General features: G+C 41.9%; 1 protein-coding gene across 2 annotated transcripts in view; it reads right to left on the bottom strand.

Annotated features, from left to right (window-relative positions):
* Positions 1-25,510, bottom strand: part of fgf11a (fibroblast growth factor 11a) — a 105,578-nt gene extending 80,068 nt beyond the window's left edge. Inside the window, exons 1-2 of one of the 2 annotated variants that reach the window (XM_063470219.1) lie at positions 25,424-25,510; positions 23,960-25,047 (exon numbers count right to left, since the gene is read on the bottom strand). In XM_063470219.1, coding sequence (XP_063326289.1) covers positions 23,960-24,152 — 193 coding nt within the window. In that variant the 5' untranslated portion in view covers positions 24,153-25,047; positions 25,424-25,510. Of the gene's footprint in view, positions 1-23,959; positions 25,266-25,423 lie in introns of those variants that run through there. The other variant, XM_063470218.1, reaches the window with a different exon arrangement.
* Positions 25,511-25,754: the final 244 nt, after the last annotated feature.

Genomic DNA, 25,754 nt, shown 5'->3' with positions numbered 1-25,754 from the left:
TTAGTACTAATACTAATAATAATTTAAACTCGTGCTGTCAGCGTTAATCTCATTAAAATGACGTTAATGCCATAATCGCATTAACGCGGCAAATCTCCGTTAGCACAGATCGCCCCTTGCGTGGGGCTGCACGGCGTCAACGACGCGTTAGCGCGGTTAGCTTGTTAACGCCTTAGTGCCGTGCAGCCCCACGCAAGGGGCGATCTGCGCTAACGGAGATTTGCCGTGTTAATGTGATTATGGCATTAACGTCATTTTAACGCGATTAACGCTGACAGCACTAATTTAAACTAATAATTATGTTCCTTAAGTAAAACGGTTATATTACTACAACCAGAACATTAATGTAAACTGGCTAAAATAGCAACCATTTAATGTCAGACATGGCATCTCACTAGCTAAATTCACCAGTAATATGGGCGCGATGAGAAACCAGTTGTGTAAAGAGGTTATCAGGACTATCAGTGTCGATCTGTGCTTTACCTAAGCCAGGAGTGGGGGGAACTCCAGGCCTCAACACAACTGATTTAAATGGCTAAATTACCTTCTCACCACGTCTAGAAGTTCTCCAGAGGTCTGGTAATGAACTAATCATTTGATTCACGTGTGTTGACCCAGGGTGATCTCTAAAACCTAAAGGACACCGGCCCTTGATGCATGGAGTTGCCCACCCCTGACCAAAGCTATCAATGTGCTATTCAGATTTCGTTGTAAATAAACTGTGCAACCATTATGTAAAATAAAACTTTGCAACAAAATCTTATTGCACAGACGTCATGTTTCAAATTGACATTTAGCTAATCATTTGTTAGCAGTGAGCTAATATTGTTCAATACTATTAAAAACAGTATTTTAAAAATGATTGATATATTATTATATTATTGATATCACATTCTTTTTTCCCCTTTATCTAGATGATATTTTCACCCTGGTGTTCTACTCTTTCTAATCTTTTGCTTTTACTAGTTAGTAAGTAGACAATGATATTTTTTTTTTATCATCAAATAAAAATATATTCCCATTTTGCTGTGGTAAAGTAGAAAAAACTTAAATTAGTTAACATGATGTCAGTGTATTATAATGTATGCAACATTTTTAAAATTCACTCTATTTTATTAATATATATTGTCATTATGTATTTTCATACATTTCTAATGAAGACGAATCTTCATAAAAAATTTGTGGATTTAAAAAAATATATACGGAAATGTGGATATGTCTTCGGAGAAACAAATACAAATATATTGTGAAATTTGTGAGTAACACTGCATATTCATTCATGTATGCATAAAAACAGTCTGGTTGCCTGGCAGGGTAAGGGCAGTGACAGAGTTTGGCAGCGTCAGCAAACACTTTTGTTAAGTGCAGTTTTATAATAATTGACATATATAAACTTCAATTTTACTTTAACCATGTTCTTATCCCACCGTCTATATTGAATAAATAGTGCTCAGCCATCACAAAGCTTTATTACTACACAGCAAGTAGACAGAAATCTTTATTTGCTGGGCACCGCACAAATCAGCTAATTTTGTTTTTCCTATAGCCGCTGTTACACACTATAAAAACAATTCTGACAAATGAATAGATGAATGTGCGTAATATACTGGATTCATAAGGGACTTTTAGGGCTGTGACTTTGCCAAGCTGCATTTAGCATTATCAGTTTATGTTTAATCATTCAGCTCTACCAGACACTGGACAGGAGCTCTGAGTAGTGCTTTTCCTTTTGGACTGATTACAATATTACAGCCTGTTCGATTTTATAAATTCAGACACACATGGAAGTCCACAAAATCACTGTCAGTGGACAACCTCTAGGCTGTACATCATGCTGACATTACACATTACAGTCTGAGCACTGCAACTTCAGGCTTCAATAAAGCAGTTGCCCAAGTGTCCAAGTGTGTAAGTATAACGTGTGCACATTCTTAAATTGAATGCCAATCTTTTGGAAATTGCATTCACAGAATAAAACATACAGTAATGTGAGTATTAGCTGCATTTCCACAGCAGGGTTTTGACTCGCATGTCAGGCTGAGCCTTTTAATAGACACACGTTTTTTGGATTTTCAGACAGATACTAAAAGAACTAAAAGAAGAAAATGCACTGAGAGTTCCAGCTCAGCGGTGCACGTGCCACAAGCTCGGTATCAGATCGGATCTCTGCGGAGGAAAAATCAACGCTCCTCCTGTTTTCTTTTTTGCAGCCCAGTCAGTGTTTACCAGGGTGGTTTCCTGCACACAACACATGCACTTCAACATGTTGTTTACTTCTCCGACACAAGCACTCCCCAGCTCCCTGACTGACATTAATCTTAACAGTTAGACTTCTGCTGAAAGTCACACGTAGCAAAACACGATCCACAGGGTGAGAGTGTGGGAGGGGGTTAGAATATTTGCCGCTGATGCTCGAGAGCTCACTTTACCTCGACTTGTAGAAGGAGGAAGAGGATTCAGCTAGTGTGAATTAAATCCAGTATATCCTGCTGAATGATGGTACGTTTTATTTTACGGGACCAAACTCTCATTCAGAATTTAGAGGAACTCTTCTGTCCGTATGCATTTGATTAAACCTGTCGCTCTAAACTGAAATCTAAAGTTTCAGAAATGCCACTGACGGTTGTTCTTTATCATCCACATAAATCAGTCATACTTCTGTTGACTTTCATTTTCAGTGCAAACCACCAAACGTCCACTGATGTTATTTCTTTGCTAAAAAAAAAAAACTTAAAAAGGCTCATTACCAAATATCCACTTTCTTTATCTGCCGTCAGCTTCTTTGGGCTTTCTGGACCTCACTGAGAGGCCGTCTGTGAAGGTGTTGTCCCGCTGAATAATTCTGCATTTCATGATAAACATTACTCAGCGTTCGTTAGCATCTTTTCACTGAAATGTGGCAGAATGTTAAGCAATTAATATGCAATGCTTCTGCATGAGGATATCTGTGTGTGAACACTGACTAATGCAGAGATACTGTCATTGAGGGTACAAGGGCATCGCTAAAAGCCCTCTTTATGTAAATGGAGTGGAGACGACAGTGTGTATGTGTCACAGGCAGGATATATCTCATAATGATAAGTTATCTAAGCCAGCAGATACGCCTGATAGGAAATATGAAAGACGCTCGCAAAGTGAGCACGGCTCCCTCCCTCCCTGTGTTACACACATGCACGATGACACATGATCCTCGCTCTCTCCGTCTGTCTGTTACGTGGAGTGCTTATTAGCAAATTTATTAATGGCCTCTTAATTATGTCTGCTTATCTTCTCCTAAAGCAAGGGCCCTGCCCCCAGACTCTAATCTCAGCTACACGACAACGCTCGCACACACACGGCATGTTCATATTTACATCCAGTCTTTCTCACATGTTCTGTTCCTTATCCATGTAGGTCTCTCCTGCTCACTGCTGAAACCTTCATTAATACACACAAACACACACACACAGGTATTTTTCAGATAATCTATCTGATAAAAGTTCCTCAGAGAGTCATGAACTGACTCCAGCTTAATTTGTTTACCTTTAACCACCACCACTAATCCCAGCCTTGCCTTCTTCTCTCCCTCCACGACTTTGGAACCTTTTCCCCTAACATATCTTACACCTTCCCAATTTTCCTCCCTTCTTCTCTCCTCCCCTCCATCCTTAATCTTCTTCCTATCACTCCATCCCCTCCTCTTCTTACCTCCCTCCTTGCTTCCACCTGCCTATCTCTGTCCTTCTTTATCCTTATCTCACTATCTCCTCCTCGCTGTTTTAGAGTGCTTTTAGTTCTTACTTCCTCTTCCCTATCTTTGTATCTCTCTGGCTTTCCAAGATATATGGCTATTGCCTCCTGCTTCCTTTCCTCCTATACCCTTCTTATCTCCTTAGCTCCTGAAAAATTTCAATCCTTGAAGCTTTTTTTCACCCCTTTTCTTTAAACCTCTTAAACCACAAGGGTTTTTTTCTTAAGTTCCTGCTGAACTTCACTGCAATTACAAACTCTGTATAAACAATTTTGGTATCAAAATAAAGCTAATGCTTGTGAGACTTCATCAGAGGTGTAAATATTACAGAAGATGGTCCTTTGTAAAGGTAACTGAGGATGGATCACAGAAAAATAAGATTTGCTTGCTTTATTTTATTTATTTATTTATTTTTATTTCATAGCATATAACCCCTTTGAAAATATGCTGTAGTAGACATTAAACTCCAGAAAATCATGAATTAATGTGTGGAGATTATCTATGCAAAGACTGAGGCTGCTGAGGTGAAGTTAACCAAAGTTACAAAGGTTTTAGTGAAGACATAGCCAGGCGTTTTGCAGTTTGGCACATTTGGCCCAGTCTGTGAGAGCTGAAATTTTGTAGGTATTGAACAGCAGAAATTATTTTACTTTATTTACCTGCTTGGAACATGCTTGTTTTTGAATATTTTGTAAAGAATTGCCCACACATGTTCGTAATGTGGCTTGCATGAATGTAATTTGCACAGTGAAAATAGTTTTCGAGACTTTAAATTCTGAGAGGCAGTAACTTTGGCTTCTATTAGCATGATTGAGCCAATCATGATCTTGATTAATTGAGCCAATAGAATTACAGTAAGATCCCCAATCCCATAAATCACAGATTGCAAGGCGAGAATTCCATGTGACGCAAAATGCACGACACTCGCCGTCATCCAATTAAATCTCTGTAACTGGGCAGAAAACTGGTGTTTTGTTTTGATGAGAAACAGCCCTGAGGCATTGTGGGAAATGGAGTTATTCAGGGAATGAGACATAACCGCAAATTTTTACGTTTTGGAGTGAAGGCTCAATTCATGCTACTGTTTTTCAAACGTGAAGCGTGATTTTGGTCTTTGTGGCTGGTCCAGTTAATTTACGCTACGTGCTGTCGATTGAATGGGTGTTTGGAGCTTTGTGTTTGCACCATTTCGCAAAATGTGTCTACCTGCTCTCTTAATAGTTTGCTGTTTTAGCTGCATTTATCGCTCGTAGAAAAGGTTTGTATGAGCTTTTAGCTGAGATCCTGTCATTTCTGGGGCTAACGCACGGGCGTCACAGCCCGGAAAACCAAATGTTCCCGCTCCTGCCCCCAGTCACGGCGGTGTTGGGGTTCAAGAGGAATCAAATTGTGTTAACTAGCTTACTAAACCTGTAGAGGTGCCATGTTTTGGATCATTCTGTCTTAACTTAAAGCTTTCAGTTATTAGCCCATTAACACAGGAATGAGTAATGGTCCGTATGAAGCTGAATTTCTTGGATTAAGACTTTCCTTTTCTACTTCTACCTCTGATGGCAGAGCAGCCAGCACAGTGTGTAGGTTAAGCAGCAGTATATGAAAAAGGACCTGTGTGTGTGCTCAAAGGTTCAAGTAGATTTGGCGTGAACAAACACTCCCTCTTTGTCAGGGTGTTTTTTTTTTTAATTTTATCTCCAGGTCCAAACAGAGATGTCTTCATTTCGCAGCTCTTCAAAGTTAAAGCCCTCCAAAAAGTCTCTAGTTCAACGAGAGCTGACAAAAAGTCAATACCCTCCATCAGCCTCCACCTTTGTAAAAATAATCGCACCTACTGCACCCAGACATGACAAGCAGCAACTAAAATAGACCTTTCTGTCCAATTCATGCTCAATGAAGCAATACTCAGAAAAGCACAGCACAAGAAAAATCCCTCCATCTGAATTCTGATCACATTAAAAACACAGCTATCATCGTTTCTCTCTCCGCTGGACCTCTGACCTGTGGGATCCCACTTACATCTCTCTTTATCTCTCCTTCCTCCTCCTCCTCCTCATCCACTCTCTCCATATCCTCAGCTAGAGGTCAAACTTCAGTCTGTCCTCGTCTCCTCTAATCACACCATCTCCCATCTCAATTTTAGTCTAAGAGAGAGCAAGAGGAGGGAGCGGATGCTTCACTTCATAGCCCACATTCCTGTTTTTTTTTAAACAGCATTTGCACGGTTTTATAGTAAAATCAGCGGCTTCCTCATTTCACACTTAGAAAAACAGCAAATGTTTGTGTCGATGAGCCTGCCAGGAACTCTGAGGAAGCTGTACTGATAGCGTAATTCGCATGGATCACACTTATTTTATGGTAGCATATATGGACAGAGACACGGCTTTCTGTGAGACAGCCCTGTGTGCGGTCGGGCCCTGGTGTTTCCCTTCCTTCATTCAGCCCAACATTGTGTTCATGTTTGCTGATTTCAGCTGTTCATGTTATTTACACATATTCTGAATTTAAATTGTTTTCTCTGTGTTGCCAGTGCATGCAATAAACCGGCAGACAGCTTTGTCCATCTGCTACATGCAATCTTTGTGGTCATTACCCTGTTGCAGTTTCTAATGAATACAGATGGGTAGCTTCCCCTGTTTAAAATTCTGGCTCCATAGTAAACTGGTCAATCATTTCTCCAACTGGAGAAAGGAGCTGTGCTAGCAAATCACATACAAGCAAGCATGTGACCCTGGAGAATACATTTTTCCAAGCTATTATGAAACTGTACCACTGGGGATTAACCCACATTCTATGTTTATGGTTATTTATTTATTTTTATTTAGGAAATTGTCTTGTGTCCAATCACTTCTTCTCACTTGTCTATGTCCTCAAGCAAATTTGTGTCAAATAGGAGAATCACCCAGCATTCCCGCCTTGGATCTCTTGCACCCAAGATGACGAGAACGCCCGTTTGTCAGGAAATGGCTCGAGGTAAATGACAGAGAAGGAGCCGACACAAGAGAACTACTCTAAGAAAATAGAATTTATTAAACATGAACTAACATAAAGATCAAAGAAGGTTGACGTAAGGTGAAAGGAAGGAACGACCAGAGAACATCTGAGAAACGTTCTGTAGTTTTGTACGCCCCTGTGAGCTTCCTTACATCTGTCAGCCAATCATCTGCCAGATTAGGCCAGGATATCCTCCATGACAGTGAGAGTAGCATCTAACTCTGGCACTAGCATTGCCGTGGTAACTTATGCTGAACATATAACAAGCTGTGGACCAGGTTATGTTCAGAGTCATGGAAAAAAATCTTTTATAAAACGCACCAAAGTGACACTAAAAGATCACAGAACACATTATACATGAAACCTGTGGGGCTGATACACCCAGATGGCCCCATGCAGTCGCATTAAAGAAGCACAAACTGTAAGCACAAAGGAATTTACATGAATTCTGTTTCAGGGATTTAGATAATGCAAGAATAAGTTTTATCTCTGGTCCTGGTTTCTTCCTGATGGGTTTGTTTTGTGTAAAAGAAGAGTCAAGTGTCAGTCCTAGGCCTAGTTTATGGCTCTGTGCACTGAGCCTGAAGCAGAAATCGTAGCTTAACGAAAAAAAAAAATTTTCTGCCATGATAACCATTATCTTTGTTTGAGATCTTGGGTTTTGTTGAACTACACATCACAAAGAAAACCTGTCAGACACATGGTACACCGCTCAGCTCAGCTCTCTGCATTTTTTAGAAGAAGTACAAAACTTAGCCAAACACAGCAAAGTAACAACAGCGCCTACCGGCATCTGAGAGGTGTAGTGGCAGAGAGCTATACAAATAAAAATAAAAAAAGTCAAATAAAGTTCATTTTCACTTGGATTATAGTTGTACAAGAACTTATGTGTAGTAAGCTGGAGCACTTTTTTGAGAATTGTTCGTTTGAGTGGTCTTCCAACCCTAATCACAAGGTCTTTTTTAGTTTTGTTTTTTCAATTAGAATCAACCAAGAAACGTCCTTGCACTCAAGAGAAAGCATATAAGACGCTGGCATAGCCTTATGTGAATGGGTAGAGTTGGTACACATCACTGGAATTACCTCAGCTCTGCATTAGGCGCCTCAAAGAGGGGATTGTTAGTCTGTCATAAACATACAAGCCTACATATGTGAAATACCTCGACCTGTATGAATGTGCGATGAACCTACAACTGATTGCAGATCTGCAATAAGGTGTGTTGAAATGATGAGGTTACATTTAAGAGAAGACGGACATAAATTTGTGATGAAAAAGGGGTTAAATAAGTTATAAGTTATGTAAGTATTCAATGCTTCACCACCTATGCCTGCATGAAAACATGGGTTAACTTATTAGTTATTAAAGACGTGATTGATGTTCTAGAGATCTGAGTCATTATGGAAGAAAACGTCATGAGTCTAAATCTGCATTGTGACCTTACTGAATGTCAGCACCCGACACTCCCATCATTTACCACTTCAGAATGTCTAATGAAACTCAAATGGTTTATAAATAATGATGATAAATATCTTTGAATGGCTGTCTTCATGGCGCAAAGGCCTCAGGTGGCTTACAGCATCTCAACTTACAAAGATTTCAAACCCCTCTCTGTTCATCTTCTGCCCTTTAACCACCTTACTGCTGTTATTCACACACCCATTTTGAAACTGTGTTTACTTATATGTGTAAAAACCATTTTAACAGACTTCCTGTAAGACTGTGTCTTTCTACTTAAGGATTAAAAACAGCTGGGTACTCTGGCTGCCTTTCATAAACACATAACCACAAATATCAGTAGCAGCTCATTGAGCTGGGTATAATTTTCATTTCTACATCTGTATACAAATTTAGAACAGGTAAACACTTTAACCATATCAATGACGAAATCAGACTAAACCAGACTGGGTAAAGCCTTTCTGATGCTTTAAGTAACTCTTAAATAAATCAAACCTGACTTGAACTGTGACTGCACAAACACTTCTTGTCCTATAGAAGTCTAATGGGACAAAAAGGCCCTGACCTCAGTAAATACTTTCCTGATGAGTTATGGGCCCAGTCACTCGCTTTTGGTCATACAGAATAAAACATCAAGTCCATCCATCCACATAGACCTACACCTTAGTTCACAGATTCACTTTGTCTAGGGTTTATTTCTGGGATTTCGCACAACCCAGGATTCAAATCATGAATACATAATGGGCTTGGATTTACAACATTATGATTATTATTATGCTCTATTTGGAAGCAGCCGCCCCCCTCCCCTTTCGACGGGTTGTGTGTGAGACTTCAAATCATCAAACTGTAAATTATAAATTTTAAATTGTTATTGATCCCTTTACCCCTAGTCCTAAAGTGTCTATTTATTTTCTTACTGTTCTTATATTTATTGTTTGTTTTCTTGCACTGCTGTAACTGGAGCCTCGTCGTCTCGTCTCTCTATATACTGGACTGTATGTAGCGGAGATGACAATAAAGTTTACTTTGACTTCAGCAGCAAGCAGGCGCACCGAGGGCTCTCGCGCTCACTTTTCGCGTATAGAATTTCGAAAAAACATCGGTGCAAATTATAAGTCTGTATCATAATGTCTGGTGTTTTCGTGTTTGTTGTTTTGTTTTTATTTTCTTTTATTTTGCGAGCTCCAGCCAGCCAGAGAATCCCCCGCCGCCCCGCCCTCTCCTTCCTGTGCCACAAGCAGCAGGCGCACCTCACAAAAGGAGGGCGCCCTTACGCCCAGCAAATGGGCGATAGAAAACCGATCGGTGCCGATGCCATTCCTGGCTGATGTCGGGGCACCATGAGTACGAGCAATTTTCTTTTTTTTTTTGCCGATGCCCGTGATGCCGCCCCCCACCACGATGCCGCCCCGGGCAACCGCCCGTGTCACCCGTATCAAAAACCGCTATGGCATACTCAACTGATCAAGCTTTATATTGCAAGGTAAAGACCCTACAATAATACAGAGAAAACCCCAACAATCAAACCTAACAGCAAGCACTTGGTGGCAGTGGGAAAGGCAAACTCCCTTTTAACAGGAAGTAACCTAAAGCAGAACCAGCTTCAGGAAGGGGCAGGCATCTGTAGTGACTGGTTGGGGGGGAAGGGAAGGAGAGACCTTCTCTATTTTACTGCGTATTTCACAGTTTTTTACTGTTTTCTAGGATATCATTAAATTTACATAAATAGACTGTGATTTTACATGTCAAATGTAAAATAACATAAAATCACTGTAAATGTAATAAAACATAATTTACTTGTTTTTTAAATATATATTTTTTGTACATATGCATACTTACATTGTTAACTGTGAACTGTTAAATTCAAATGTAATACTATTGAAAAATATATAAAATGATCTAAAATTAATGAGAACAATTAATAATTAAAGGAGTATTTGAATGATAATTTTGCTGAAACTTTTATGTCATCTAGGTCTGTTTCAATAATTCAGAGGTAAAAAGTGAAAATATAATTAATAGGAATAAAAACAAAAAAAAAACATTAAACATTGCACGGCCACGCTGTGCTAATTATATACTTAAAAAAATTAATGTAGAGGTAGGAACTGCAACATTCCTGAACAGAAATAGGCCTCTGCACCTGGGGTGAGGGCGCGGTCATGAAAACAATGTGACATGCCATTGGATGTTGGGACACATAACGACATGACGCTAAACAACGGCCAATGAATTTGAACTAACAACCACAAGGTTGCGGGTATGGCTGTGGAAAGCGCGGTGGAAGAGAGAGGTTGGTGAAAGATCATCCACGCAGTGCTGCAAGGCAAGTATGTCAAACTCAGATTAGTAGAATTAAGTTGGTATTGCTTGACCACTATGGGTAGTAGTTTACTGAGACGGTAAAAGGCATGGAATCCCTAGCTATGAAGGCAAAGCACGTCGTCTGTCAGTATCCGGTCTTTAAGTGATGACGTGACGAATCCTGCTTCCGGGCCCAAAGTAGTCTGCGTTTAATATGGCTTTCGTGTTTTTAACATGTTTAATGTTTTTTATGTTCTTCTATTTAATCTCAAAAACCCCCTAAAAACAGTCAGTGATCACTGTCAGCCTCTCTCGGCTTTTATTACCGCTAATCATTTTAAAGCTCAGTTTTTAAAACCTTACAATGTAACTACAGCTTAGCCCATGCAGCAGTATATGAATGACTAACCTCGTTTTGTGGATGGATTCTCTCAGTTGTTCTCCTGACTGAAGTTTGGTCGTTTTACAGCATCCTGCCATGCCATTGCATTTGTCCCTGACCACTGAGAATCCTCACGTTAACTATTGAGTGGAAAAAAGTTAGCGTGTTTATATTATGCTAACATAGCTGTGTCGCTAGCGGTCACGTAGCACATCGTTATATACCAGCTAGCCAAACTTCAGTAACCCTACAAACGTCACTGCTGTTTAGTTTTCTGTCTTCATTTATGTCAGAAGTGATAGCAGAGCTGTACGTTGTAATTTGTTTCCAAAATCCCTCAGTCAGGACATGCTATATTGTATTTAGATGGAAGGTGGCGAGCTAACTTCCTGCTAATTTCTAACTCCGTTAAATGTCATAAATTCCGTTTTCACAGATGCCTGGATCCATCCATCCATTCACTTCCGCTTATCCTTTTCAGGGTCGCGGGGGGCGCTGGAGCCTATCCCAGCTGTCATAGGGCGAGAGGCGGGGTACACCCTGGACAGGTCGCCAGTCTGTCGCAGGGCCAACACACAGGGACAGACAACCATTCACACTCACATTCACTCACACATTCACACCTAGTGGCAATTTGGATTATCCAATTAACCTATCCCCACAAGCTGCATGTCTTTAGACGGTGGGAGGAAGCCGGAGTACCCGGAGGGAACCCACGCCTGGATGCCTGGATGTTAAACTTAATTGTTACACCTGGTAGACCAGCCACACTGATCCTTTTTATCACAGATGAAAGAATTTAGACAGTTTTCAACTCTCAGTGCCACAGTGATCGTTTGACTTATGGACCTGCAGCGGAGTTTGAGCCCAGACAAGGCTAATGACGTCAGACTTAAAAACCGGATAAGGTGCAGTTAGTATACAGCTAGACCAGCCGCTGTCTTGCTGGCTAGCAGAGTTGTTGTTCGCTAATTTGTTAGCTGCCAGCTTTCTGTGACCGTGTAAACACAGCAGTTGCTACGCGAATAGTTTCTACACCGCTAATACCCGTAGGCGGCCCGCGACGACAGCTGCCACTGATGCATTTGTCTTAATGTTAAGCATGCAACTTAAGACCTAATAGGCGAGCTGTTCCACTCCAGCAACACACCTGCACTCCTGTAGAGAGCTTGTGCGCGCCAAGATGTGTTGCGTGATGATGTAAGAGAAATAGGAAATCGAAGTAGCCCACTGTGCTAGCTTTGCCCTGTAAGATGTAAAGGATAAGCCAAGTATTTCCATTTATTTTGTGGAAAGGAAGTAGGCTAAAGCAGCTGAGGCAAATTATTAGACTACATATAAATGTACATTGTATACATGTATTTGGATTTTGGCATTTCACAGTTTCAAAACTGGTTTTTCCAAACCAACATTTGATGTTATTGTAGCTGCAAGCATCTCGTATGCTAATTAGCAAAGCACCAGTTTCAGTTTGATTTCAATTACACCACTTCAGAACAAATCTCAAGGACCGCGACTTATAATAATAATTATGATATAATCACTTAGCTTCGGTGCACCATTCGGTGACCACTGATTTAGATGCTTAAAACATAGTTGGTGTAAGACTGCTAATTATTGCAGCTTATACACACAAAAATTCAACCATATAGTGTAGCATTTATTCATGTCCAATTTACACCTTAAAAAAATTGGATTACAGATTATTACGCCAATTCATCTTTGCTTAAAATTGAGAGATGACATTTTTGTGATATTTCTGCTTGGTTTAAGGACAATAACAAAGCAGGCTGATCAGCACAAAGATCTACAAATTTAAATTTTTCATTTGACTTATAAGATTTTAATGCTCAGTGCAGACTTAATAAATGGTGAAGAGGGCCTTCTATCGCTCTCGATCCGTCTCTGCCCATCTCTGATGAATGACAACCTAATTGCATGATGGATAATTTAATGGCACAGGGAAAGCCACGGGATTAGAAGAAATTCTCCTCTCGATTCTATGCAAACTCTAATGTGAAGGCAAGCATTTCCACCATACATTAACCGCACACACACGTATAGCTGCGTGTGTGTGCGGTGGCTTGGGAAGGTTGCACTTTGGCTTGCCTCCAGCTTTCCAGATTGATGGCACATTAAAGTGAAGGGCACGTTATGCACCTGTGCTTGTGTACCGCTGGGGAACAACACACAGGTAGACAGGATGCCGCAATCAGCAAGATGCCTCACACACACACACGCATATACATATGAATTATGTGTGTGACATATAAAAGAAATTAACAGAAAATCCTTTACATAAGAAACGTGTGTGCTGTAGGTTCCAGTTTAAGATTTACACAGTATTAAAACTACAGACCTGCCTAAAGAGGGTGATACACTGTAGACTGCAGCTCTTTTATCACCTGTGTGTATATGTGTGTGTGTGTGTGTGTGTGTGTGTATACTGCAAATGTAAACTGCAAGTCTGTCTATGCAATTTGCCACATTTCTTTCCAAAACAAGTACAGTAGTGTTTGTGTTACTGTGCACACATTGTGTGCGTATCCGTTGGAGAGTTGTCTGAAAAGCTGTACCTGTTCAGTGTCTGTACAATAACACAATCAATTATGATTATATAAGGAAGACATTTGCCTCTGCTGCCTCTCTATAGACACTCGTAAGAGGCGTAATGCAGCATTATTCGTGCAGTGACTTGGAAACAGCACTGTAACTACAGTACAGGACAAGTGGTAAATATCTGTGGGGGTCCTGGGATTTGGACCTGCGTGTGCTTGTGTCTCCCTGTGTTTGTGGCTGAATACGTTTGTCTTCACTGCAAAATACAAATATATTGGAAGCAGCCCTGTTTATCATACAGTATGCTGCCATATAGCCGCTCCTGCTCAGACATCAATAAAAGGGACACTTGATTCAGTATTACACTTCCATGAGGAATTTAGTTAAAATTGGAATGAAAGCAGCAGTGGTCCACTTGCCACACTGAGTTCTTTGGATGGATCATATGCCAGAAGCTCTGGATCTTGTAATTTAGGTTAATATCATTCATAGCAATCTTAGAAGCCCCTGGCTGTTAAAGTCCAAACCCAGCTCATTGGGCAGGTTTTCTGTTATAAATTTACTTTGAATGACTTGTGCAAGCTGAAGTTTATGGACTGAAAACTAGATCACATTTTGGTAGATTGCAAAAGTCTTGAACCACACAGCAGTTCTTTATATTTTTCTAGGAAAACGGGAGGTAGGTGCAGGGATTTGTTGAAAAACATGCTAACCTACAATAAAAAGGTAAAAAAAAAAAAAAAAAAAAACCTGAACAACACAGCCTGAACTCTTCTAGACAGGTTTTCTTGTAATTTTTTTTAAGTGGTGTTCAATAATAGTTCTCCAGGCTTCTTAAAGGGTATTCAAAGCTCTTCTTTTCTTTCATTCTTTGTCAAGATAATCCCACACTGCTTTATTAATGTTGATGTCCAGGCTCTCAGTGATCAATGGTCAGTGTTGGGGAGTAACGGAATACATGTACCGCCGTTACGTATTTAGAATACAAAATATGAGTAACTGTATTCCGTTACAGTTACCGTTTAAAAAGGTGGTATTCAGAATACAGTTACTTTGGTGAAATAAATGGATTACACGGCGGTACTTTCCTGTTTCATATTGTCGCGGGTCAGGACTGTTTGGGTTTGTTTGACAGCTACGCTCTGTTGTTCCAGGCGGCAGCGTTACGGTTGCCATGGTTACAGAGTGACGCTCTCTCTCTCTGCGTGTTTCCTGGGTGAGAGAGCGCCTTTTTTGTTGTTGTTGTTGTTGTTGTTGTGCTAAGCTAAAAGGCAGAATGCTACAGGCATGGCCCTAAAGAATGTAGCCTCATGGGCAGTGTAGTCCGTGCTGCAGCGAGAATGGACTACCATACACGTTATGTGTCTGTGAGCGAGGGAGGGAGAGAAAGGAAAAGTCCGAGCTGTCACGGAGCAAAAACGGGAGCTGGAAGCATGTAAATATAATAATAACCACAGCAGCCAAGAAGAGTGCCTGACGAGCCCATTTGTAAGTAAGCTATTGAGACTCAACTGTACACTGTGTTCGTGTTTTCCTCCGGAAAAAATAAGTTCCGTTGGAGCAGCCTTTCAACGCCTCTCTCTGTCTCTTGCTAGCAAAGTTGACCCAGACAACAAAGTAAAGCTAGTTTTCAGCTACGAGCCCAACACGGAACCCACCGTATTAGCCAGATGTCCCTTTACTACGGTTCGGAATACGTTACAGAATACATTTTGGGGCATGTATTCTGTAATCTGTAGTGGAATACATTTTAAAAGTAACCTTCCCAACACTGTCAATGGTATGTTTTCCTCTTCAGGTATGCTTTAACTGGCAGCGTGTTTGGGATTGTCATGCTAATAAATGAAGCTATTCAGGCCCCGTGTCAGGTTTTGTCCTATTTCTTAAGGACATGACTTTCTATGCTGTTCATGTGCTGCAGATAGTTCTTAGGCCTGCCACTTCTTCTTTTGTCCTTCACTTAACCAGTTTCCTCAAATTTTTTAGGTACATTAGCAGTTTAGCAAAACATGCTAAGCATGTTTTGCTAATCTGCTAAGAGCTCTTTAAGAATCATCTTGTTGGTAGTGGTATTTTTTGTTGTTGATTCAATTAAAGGAAAATAGAACAAATTATATTTTTATGACAGGTTATTAGTAACAAAGTGCCCAAAAAAGAATTTAAAATTATTTGTTAAGTTGTCAGTTATGTGCAACACAACACTGGTTCGTCCTTTTAGTTATTCCTCTGAAAATGGTCATGTGCAAGGACTGGATTGATATAAGTGAAAAGAAATGTCCAAAGAAAAACTCTAAAATACCTTCAGAAAGCCAGTTATAGAAGAAAACATAACAACTCTAACCCCATGTTAGCAACATTTTAAAAGAATTATATAAAGAAGCTATAAAGAAAAGGGTTGCTCATGTGTGCTGTGTGCTGATCTGCCGCCGGCCAGAGCACCTGTCAGTAAATCCTACACCACCCTTGGGTGCCACCGTCCCTGTGATCAGAGTAAATTAACACGTAATCGGATACAGACGCAAGCAGAAAAGCATGCACACAGAGACTTTTCCCATAAGGCCAGTTTATCTTTGCACATCACTCGACAGCACTTTTGATGTGGTGCGTATGTGTTAGAATGAGAGGTTTATACACACAAACACACACACACAGAGTAAGAAAGGGAGATAAAAATGGCATCTGATTTTATGAGTTATCTTTTGAAGAGCCTCACTTCGGTCAGGGACACTGTGTGGTGGAGCTGAGAGAGAGATCAGACTCCGAACGCGTGACCACGACATGTACGTGTGTGTGTGTGTTGTGTGCTTTTGTTGATCTCCCTGCACTGCTGTGTGTCATCATGTTAGACAGAAGGGTCTCTTGCCGCTTGCTTGTTGCTGCAGTTGTACGTCTGTCTGTGTTCCCTGTACCCCTAAACTGTCATCGCCATGTGACGCACGTTTCGCCCGGCTCCACACGGAGACCATGCGGCAAATTGATTGCATATCAAATGCAAATGATGGCTTCGCTGCCCTCAGCATGTTAATATAATGGGTTAAACTTCAAGCATTGATTAAAGGGACAGTCTTCCTGTAGGGGTTTGTGACATTGAGAAAGGCGATGTTGGGTTGGTGGTGATAGTGGTAGCGTTGGCTTGACGCTCGCCGGTTATTTGTTACTCGGGCTCTCAAGATGGTAAATCCCAGCGTGTGATGCCAAAGCAGGATTTAGAGCATTGGGATTGATGAACTCAAACGTCTTCCCATGCACACACAAACACTGAGTTTCAGTTGTGTGTGATACGATCTCAACTGGAGGTCATTTGAAGAGCAACGTCTCCAGATCTGAAACTCATCGTGGCACTCGTTGCCCTGCTCTAATTACACTTTGACGCGCTCAGTGCCTCGCTGTGCCGTGTCGTGCCAACAAAATGCCATACAAGCAGCTCGCTTCATTCCTACCAGGGCACCACAGACTTCATAAACCAAACGCGTCCCAATCAACGCTCACCCACAGTTCAGACAGATGCCAGATAAAATACAACACACACACAGATACAGGCACTTCCACCAGAAATATTCGATTTTGTTTGATAATGATGATTGATGCTGATCCAAAAAAACTCTGCAGCAAAAACAAACGCCGGTTGTCTCCATAAATCAATTGTTTGGGAGGGGCGGGACTGAAAGCCCACATTGATCATCACACAGGCCAAATGTTAGCATCTCTGAATCATTTATTCTGGGCCCCATTTCATACACAACATCTGCCGCACTGGCAAAGACGGAGGGCAGAACCGGTTATAAAACAATGGATGTAATCAGCTGCTAGTGCACTGCATGAAGCATGTGGTAGTAGTAGTTTGGCTGACAGCAGACTGAAGGCTGGTTATCTCTAACTGACTGTCAGTAACAGAGAAACTGAAAATAAAAATGTGGTACACAAAAAGTGCTTTACGATGGCTCCTGTGAACTCACACCACATGAAAAGCTGAATCAGAGGGGTTTTTTGGTGACAATGTCTCCATTAAATCCATCCATCAATTTTTCTTTAACATGCAATTAATTCATGTGATATCAGAGTGTGTTTTCTTGTTCAATATGAACAAATAAGTTTTGGGACCCTTGAAAGTGCTACAATATTTGAAGTCTTGTCTTTTAAACTCCTGTCTATAGTTGCATTTATGAAACATGGGCCATTTTCTAATGTTGGGTAAGGACTGTGGTTTTAACCCTTTCACACATAGTTGTCACTACAGTGGACAGCTATTCAAAGGCTGTTTTCTTGTATTTGATTTGTGTCAGTGTTGATGGTGTACTTGCACATAAACCATTACATTGGGCAATGATGTGTCACTCCATACCCTGCCACCCACTGGTCATTTAATGTTACTATAGATGTATGACGTGTTTCATTGTAATTATTGTTATTTAACCCTTTCATGCATGAAATCCTGATTGTTGTTGTCATAATTGATGCATTAAAGGGTTAATTAAATAGACATGTTGTCTTTCCAGTCACTTTGTACTTTATCTGTAATAACCCAGACTGCAAATGCACCTAACAAACATCAGCAATGCAGGAATAAGTCAAAAACTGTCATTCGTGTTGTGGCCACCTCAGACCCTCACGCTTAAATGCCCAATAAAATTGCAATTAAAATCCAGTTTACAACCTGGTAAAAACAACATTTTTGGTCTTTGTGGATAATAAGTTTGTTTTCTGATACTGCAACCTTGTGGCAGCGCACTAATGAGTGATGTCACAGTGGCAAGGTCTATCACATCCATACAGTCTATGGTGGGTTGAACTTTTCCTAGAATGTATCGTCTGCTGAAAATTAGTACACCGGTATAATTTTAGAAGATAAAGCTGGTATAGGGTGTGCATCACACCCACTGGTGATCAGTTAACAACTGAACCACATGTTACATCGCATGGATTCACAATAACAAGAGTCTCTCTGGTGTCCAGTGAATAAACAAAGAAAGGACCAAAGAAAAGATGATTAGACACAGGAAGACACTGAGAGACGGACAGTTATAAGAAAGCAAGATGTCCTTGAAAAGATAAGTGTATGTGTGTGAGTGTGTGGAGGAAGATCGGGGTGATCAAAGCTATGGGAGAAAAGAGAGAAAAAAAGAGAGGTGAGATAGAGAGAGAAGGAGAAAGCTGATGGATAGAGGAGAGAGGGAGAATGCTGATAAAGAGAGAGACAAACAGAGAGGCAGAGAAAGAAATATAGTCCTCCCTTGTGTGGCCTGTCCAGAGTGTCCAGTCTACGAGGCAGTAAATCGCCCCGGTTCAATGTGTGCTCTCCAAACGCTGCCGCACGTTATTGATAAATCAGTGTGTGTTAATGAGAGGAGCTGATGTGCCCTGATGTATCACGACACAACAATGAGCCTCGGACACACTCACACACACACAGAGTCAGGCTGAAGTGTGCATGCCCACTACTGTCACACTGTCATTCGTCTTTTGTCTCTGATACAAATGCACGCACATTTTCTCTCTCTCCTGCACACGCACACACACACCAATTTGCCGTTGCTGGATGAACACTTGGCCCCCGTGCTGCAGAAACAACTCCAAGTGTTATTCTATCCTGTTAACAGAAGAGAGGAGGGTTTCCACAGCAGCTCCAGCCGGCAGTCAGAGGACAACACAAGCTATTCTGGTTTCGCTTTGATATCCAATAGGTGGCTTAACATCCTCATTAGATCATATCAACCCTGCATACACACACAAGCACAAAGCCGGGGTGAAATTATCTCTCTCCTACACACTCTACCTAAATTATCATAAAATCTCATCATTTGTTTGTCCCTGTATGAGTGTGTGGGTTTGTATGTTTGTACTTGAAATTGTGTCTCTGCTCAGGGTGGTTTGTGTATGTGTAAGTGTGTGCGTTTGTGCGGGGCAAGATGACCTTGCTATAAGCTGAGTGGGCTGTAGTGCTGGGGCATCATTAGTATGGTTTAGGTGAGGGTTAGAGGGTGTGCGTGTGTGTGTGTGTGTGTGTGTGTGTGTGTGTGTGTGTGTGTGTGTGTGTGTGTGTGTGTGTGTGTGTGTGGAGGTGCAGGAGTGAGATAGCGGGGAGAGACGTGGGATGACAGTAGAAGAGGGAAGGTAAGGGGGAGAGGTATGTGGGTCAGGCCAGGACACACAAACACACGTCACTCCGGCCGGCCGTCACCACAGCGCAGGTACAAAGCGAATGTTTGAGGACACATACGTGCGCACGCACACACAATTGTTTCAGAGTACACCTCCTCCTCTCCTGCAATAGCCTCAAATGGTCTTCAACAAAGGGAACCTGAAGTATCCAGTCACAATGTAGTGACGTACTAGCAGAGAGCGGTTGACACACGATAGCGTAAACACGCACACTTACAGGCATACGGAAAGACTGAGGTGTACGTTTGAGGTGTCTGTGGAGAGTCCCTGACACACTGGTCTGTAAATACGGTGGGCAGATTGTTAAACTGGCACACAGCAGCTCATCTGTGCTGACTCATGCCACACAACTCTCTAGATTTGAAGTTTTCCATCGGTTAATGTATTCAAAATGGCACTACAAGATTACATAATTAAATGAGCCCTGGTAGGCTGAATAAATCATTTCACGGACGCTTTCTGCTTACTTGTAGGATATGGCATTTTGTGTGTTTCGTCAAAGGATTGAATCCCCACCTAAATTTGCACCAAGCTGTGTAATCTCCTTTGGGGTTCCCTGGAAAAGACCTGCAGCACATCATAAGTGGTATCAAAACTACCAACTTTTCCACATTTTTCTCCAATAGTTTGTATCAGAACATTCAACAGTAACTCAAGCTGTGTAACATTCCTATAGAGTAGGAAGCAAAGATAGATTAACTTCCAGGTTCTTAAAGGTAAAGCCAATGTAGAAGCACTTTAACCCTGCAATCTCTTCAATAACCAGCAGACTAGTAATATTGGCTTTATTTTTAAACACACAACAAGACCCATCAAACATTTTAGCCTTCCTGGGACTAAAAAGGACCAGTTACTTCAGGTGGAAACAAGTAAGGGTGACAGAGACAGATTTTTAATGAACAATGGCAAAAACAAAGAAAAAAAGCAGCACAGATCACATTGCAAGTGGTCTGATGTTACAACGTTGGCTCAGAGTTAAAGATTCACTGCTGCTTTCTGGTGAGTTGTGGACTAACGTATAACCTGAGTGAGTTCATGGTGCTCTGGGGTTGATCAGTGTTTTTCTACCTGCCTTGGGGATACTTGCACATGTGCGTCTTATTCACAATAAGTTAATTAGCTTCTTTTTTTACTTAAAAGTCTGTGAAAGCTATAGTGTTGTAATATGTCTGTAGTTAAATCTGGGCTGAATTTTAATTTAACGGTCTCAGAGTTAACAGAAACCAATAAAAGGTAACCAGAGCCAAAGGAAGCTCATTTTATAACAGCAACCAGTGAAAATACATGACTATTCAACAGACTGTAAGCCACAGCATGTAGAATAAGCCAAACGAAGGCAAATGAAGCCCATGGAAACAATGGAAGGTAGTTGGAAGCAAAGTGAAGGTAAGCTGTGAGCAAACTGGTCTGAAGTGATGCCAGGAGGAGGAAGAAGAGGAGGAGGTAGAGGCCACTGCTCAAGAATATTCTAGTTGTTTATTCCTGGCCAGGGGTCAACTGTAGCCTCGGGTAAATCTCTGAGAGGGAGGGAGAAACTCACACACGATGAGGATTCAAACTCGCACTCACCAGCTAGCATACACAGAGACACACGGGGGGGTCCATGACACATGCACACACGATGAAGATATCTTGTCACACACGGTGCTCAACACAGGCCTCTGTAGACCATAACTTGAAATGGAGAAGCTGGTAATGTGTCTCAAACCACAGCCTCCATACGTGCCCGTGATTACGATAATAAATCCACAGGAGTGTGAGAAGCAGTGAAGCCAGCAGGATGTAAATGGCTTTAAACAATGGGAATGGTAGCGCACGTGGCCTTTTCCCAAGGAGCTGGCAATGCCACGGCCTGTCCAACATATTTTACAACCATAATTATAATATAGAGAGCAGCTGCCTCTATGGCAGATGCTGCTTCACACGCCAGAGGTTTCCCTACGTAATTATCACAATGAACTCGGCATACCGCTAATAAATATCACACAGGTGCACAGAAACTTTGCACAGAGTAGCAATAAAGGACAGTGGAAAAGGCAACATCCAAACTGGTCAGTCGACTATTACGTCCGGTCACACACACACAACTGTTCAGATTGTCTCATGTTTTATTAATAATGTGAAACACAGTAATGACAGCAGCATGTTGATATTCCTCAGTGTAGTTCCCAATCATCTGAGTTCAAAAAAAGGTAAAGGAAAAAAAAAGACTGCTAATTTGCATTTCTTTTTGAAATGCAAATTAGATGCTTAAAAAAATATAAGAAAGAGAAATAATTAAATATACAATTAAGTTTTAAGATCCCCCAATCCCTAATCTATGGAAGCCCGTTTCCACCACGAAAAACAAAAGTATCCATAACTCAAAATTTCAAGTTATTTTCTTGAAATTTTGACTTATTAACTCAAAATTTCGAGAAAAGTGGCTCTAAATTTTGACTTACTTTTCTCAAAATTTTAAGTTAATAACTTGAAATTTTGAGTTAGCACTACCAATCAGTAATCTACGTGAATGACGTCATTTCCTTATTACCCGGAAGCTGAAGCCCTCAGCTGCAAATGCTACAGCTAAGCTACAAGTATTACAGCCAGTCATGAATGCAAAAATTGCTGATTATTTTCAGCGTGGCTTTAGAAATGATGAAATCCTTGTGTTATTAGCTGAATCACATGGTGTTACTATCAGCAAACGTACTCTCGAAAGCGCCAATCCGGTTTTGAGGGGGCATTCCACGTAGATTACTGATTGGCAGAGCTAACTCAAATTTCAAGTTACTTTTCTCAAAATTTTGAAATTTTGAGAAAATAAATTTTGAGTTAATAAGTCAAAATTTTGAGAAAGATAACTCGAAGTCAGTTGACCAGTGACCAGTGTTGCCATCTTAGCGACTTTGTTGCTATATTTAGCGAGTTTTCAGACCACCTTAGCAACTTTTTTTCTAAAAATTGACTGGCGACAAATCTTGCAGCTTTTTCTGGTGTTATTTAAGACTTATCTATGACGACTTTTTGATGTGAAAGCGCGTATCACTCTGACAGTCAACAAGCAGCGGGTGCTGCTGTAGGCACCTCGCCCGTGCCAAAGCGCTATCAGGGCAGGAGATGTTCACACCTATGCATCCAAACTGCAAATGAATCGCACACTGACTGTAACACAGTCAGTTCTTCTTTTGGTGTTATGTTGTTTTGTGAATCAGAAGGTTTAAAACTACTTATAAACACACACACATACACACACAAAGTAACTCCACCAGAGTGCCTATTTCGGGTCACTTTTGCCGGTCCAAGCCCGGATAAAGGAGCAGGGTTGGAATTGTGACATTAAAAAAACAATAATTGCTAAAACAAATTTAATTTGTAGTTCTAAATAAATTCTAAATGCATTTAGGACATTTTTTACTTACTTTATGTCTCTTCCACGCTGTTATTTCTCTCTCCAACAACGTAGGTTACAATTACATTAGCATGACCAATTATGCAAATTAGGCGATGACGTCATTTAGCGACTTCTAGCGACTTTTAGGACAACCAATAGCGATTTTCCTTACTGAGGAGTTGGCAACACTGCCAGTGACCAAGTCCACTCCACTTGTACGTGTGCCTGTGTTTCACAACCCAGTCCTGCCTCTCTTTATCTAAATTTAGAAAAGTATTTTCTAACAGACCCCAAAGGTTTATATCAGGGGCACAACCCCTCTTGTGCAACTTGTGCAGCAAGGTCACCCTAATCAAACAAATCAACTATTTCGTTTAGTTCAGTGTGAAAAAAAAACAAAACAAAAAAAAACTTGCAAACAAGACATGTTAGTCCAAAGTGTGTTTAACCTGTTTTGAAGGAAGCACAGGGAGAGTAATGGCTGTCAGAATTACAAATGAGAGACCTCTTGACATTTTTACCTCCCAGTAAATCACTGCATGCATGGGCCACATTTACCGTAGGCTTGCAGATTACCAGAGTGTGTGTGCGTGTCTGTGTCAGTATATGAGTGTGAATGTGTCCACATGCACCCCGACAAAGTCATCACTAAAGTCACAGCACAGGTTGGCTGATGCCTGTGGTGAGTGTTACAGAGCTGAGTGTATTAGCTGGAATTTACTCTGTCCATTTCCTGTACGAGCCCTGTTACAATAAACGCAGGACATGTTGGATACAGCTGCCAGGAAGATGGGCTGGAATGTTTCCCAGATTCAGATTAAGTCCTGAACTCTGAAATTACAGGCTTTACAGCTGAGGATTAATCTGTAGTCTGCCAAGTCAACTATAAAATTCAGTTATCCAGCAAACAGAGCAAAGAAAAAGAGGGGATTGGGTGGGGGTTACAGAGGGGAAGTGCCAAACTGGAAAAGGGGATTTGAATGAGGAAGGCCTTTAGGAACTCACCTGGTCTTTTCTCCATTTTTCTCCCTCGACTGCCACATAATCGAACTTTTGATATTAATATGAGGATTTGCTTCTGGCAAAGTGACTTGTTGCTCTTCGGGCAGGGCTTTCGCTTGCTGGCGATCTGCCGGTTTGCCTGGGGGTCCTTGACCTCCCTGCGCTGGCGGATGAGGGAACTGGCAAGAGCGGCCATCTTCCCAGTGCTGACCCAGCTGCCCCCTCACCAGCCTCTGGCGGCTCGGTGGCACCCAGGTGTCGGGGGGTACCGTGGGCCACCCCCCTGCCCACTCACCCAGGGCGACGGAGCACCACTGAGGGAGGGGTGCAGAGCGGAGGAGGGGGCTTCCTAGGACGAATCAACTGGGAGGGAGCAGAAAAAGAAGGAGAGGAAGGGAGGAAGAGTTGGAGGTGGAGGAAAGAGAAGGGTGGATCCTTTAAAAGCCCTCCCAAGTCTGACAACCACTGCTCACGGAGGTTTGGATGAGTGGTCGTTTGCCTTTATATGTCCTTCTGGGATTTGTGCGTTGTGGTTGGGAGACCGGTTCAAGTAAAGCTTTCACACGTCACTCTACCTCTGCCAGGACGAGTCATGTTGTTATCCACCCAAATTCCAGTGCAGTGTAGCCGCTATCCCTCTGACACCTCTGTCCCAGTCTAAGAGTACTCCAAGCACAAATGAAGTTTGTCTCAACCCCGTCTAAAACGGGACTCGTTGCATTATAAAACCAGAACCATAAAAAAAACGATGAAATTTAGTCCTCTTCACCTGCTCAGTCCCAAAAATAAGAAGCCTGATGCTGTTCACTGGGACAAAAAAAGGGGTCCACACATTAACTCTCCAAAATGAAAGGAGTATCACTGTTGGGACAGCCTGTGACTCCCGTCCTTTCTTTGCCTTCACCTGTAAAAATTCTCCACCTCAAACACAGTCAGAGCAAGAGAAGTAGAGGAAGAAGTAGTGACTGTCCGACCTGAGGTATCAGCTCTGCAAGCTGATGAAGGGATGCGGCTTCTGCTGGACGGAGCGCGGCTTGTTTCCTCGGCATCTTTCAGGCTCCCCTGGAATCCCCGTCGCGTTCACCCGCGCCCTGAGAGAAGACAGGGAAAAAGACGGAGACTTGACAAATCCAGCATTTCCCAGAGATAGAGGTGACATTCATGAACGAGAGAGCGCGGGGACAGAGAGACAGACAGCGACACAGAGGGGGAGAGAGAGAGGGAGGGAGTGCAGTGAGTCTGTCTATCCCCCCTGTCGGATTAGGCTCTCCAACTCTAACAGCAGTGCACTACACCACAGCAGAGCGGAGCGCTGTGTCCTTCAGAAACTCATGCCACTTCACAGCGGGGGGGAAGAGAGATGAATGAATAGAGGGAGACAGAGAGAGACGGTGGGAGGGAGAGGTGATGAGGAGAAGGGAGTGACAGAGGAAGGGGGGTGTGTGCAAGCAGGTAGCTCTGCCTTACGGTGGGTGCTGTGTTGCCGGTGCGCGTGCAAAAGTGTCTACTGGTGGGTGACAGCAGTGTGGTGTGGTTCTGCCGAGTCCATCTGCACAGTCCGCGTCCGTGTGAGAGGAAAGTCTGTGTCTCCGGTATAAGGCTTCTCTCAGCCCGATTGCACACGTGCAAGGGAGTGAATGTGGGAGATGGGTGTGTGTGCATGTGTATATACTGTGAAGGTGTACGGGTGTGAGGGTGTGTGACACAGACGACCAGCATGTCGTGTAAATGTGAGTGTGCATGTGTGACTCGCTTTCCGGCATGTTCCCGTTCACAGTGCATTTACCGAGCGTGTGCT

Source organism: Pelmatolapia mariae, linkage group LG3_W (assembly GCF_036321145.2).
Source record: "Pelmatolapia mariae isolate MD_Pm_ZW linkage group LG3_W, Pm_UMD_F_2, whole genome shotgun sequence".
Lineage (NCBI taxonomy): Eukaryota > Metazoa > Chordata > Actinopteri > Cichliformes > Cichlidae > Pelmatolapia > Pelmatolapia mariae.
The sequence above is the reverse complement of the archived record's forward strand: the minus strand, read 5'-3'. Positions and strand labels throughout refer to the sequence as shown.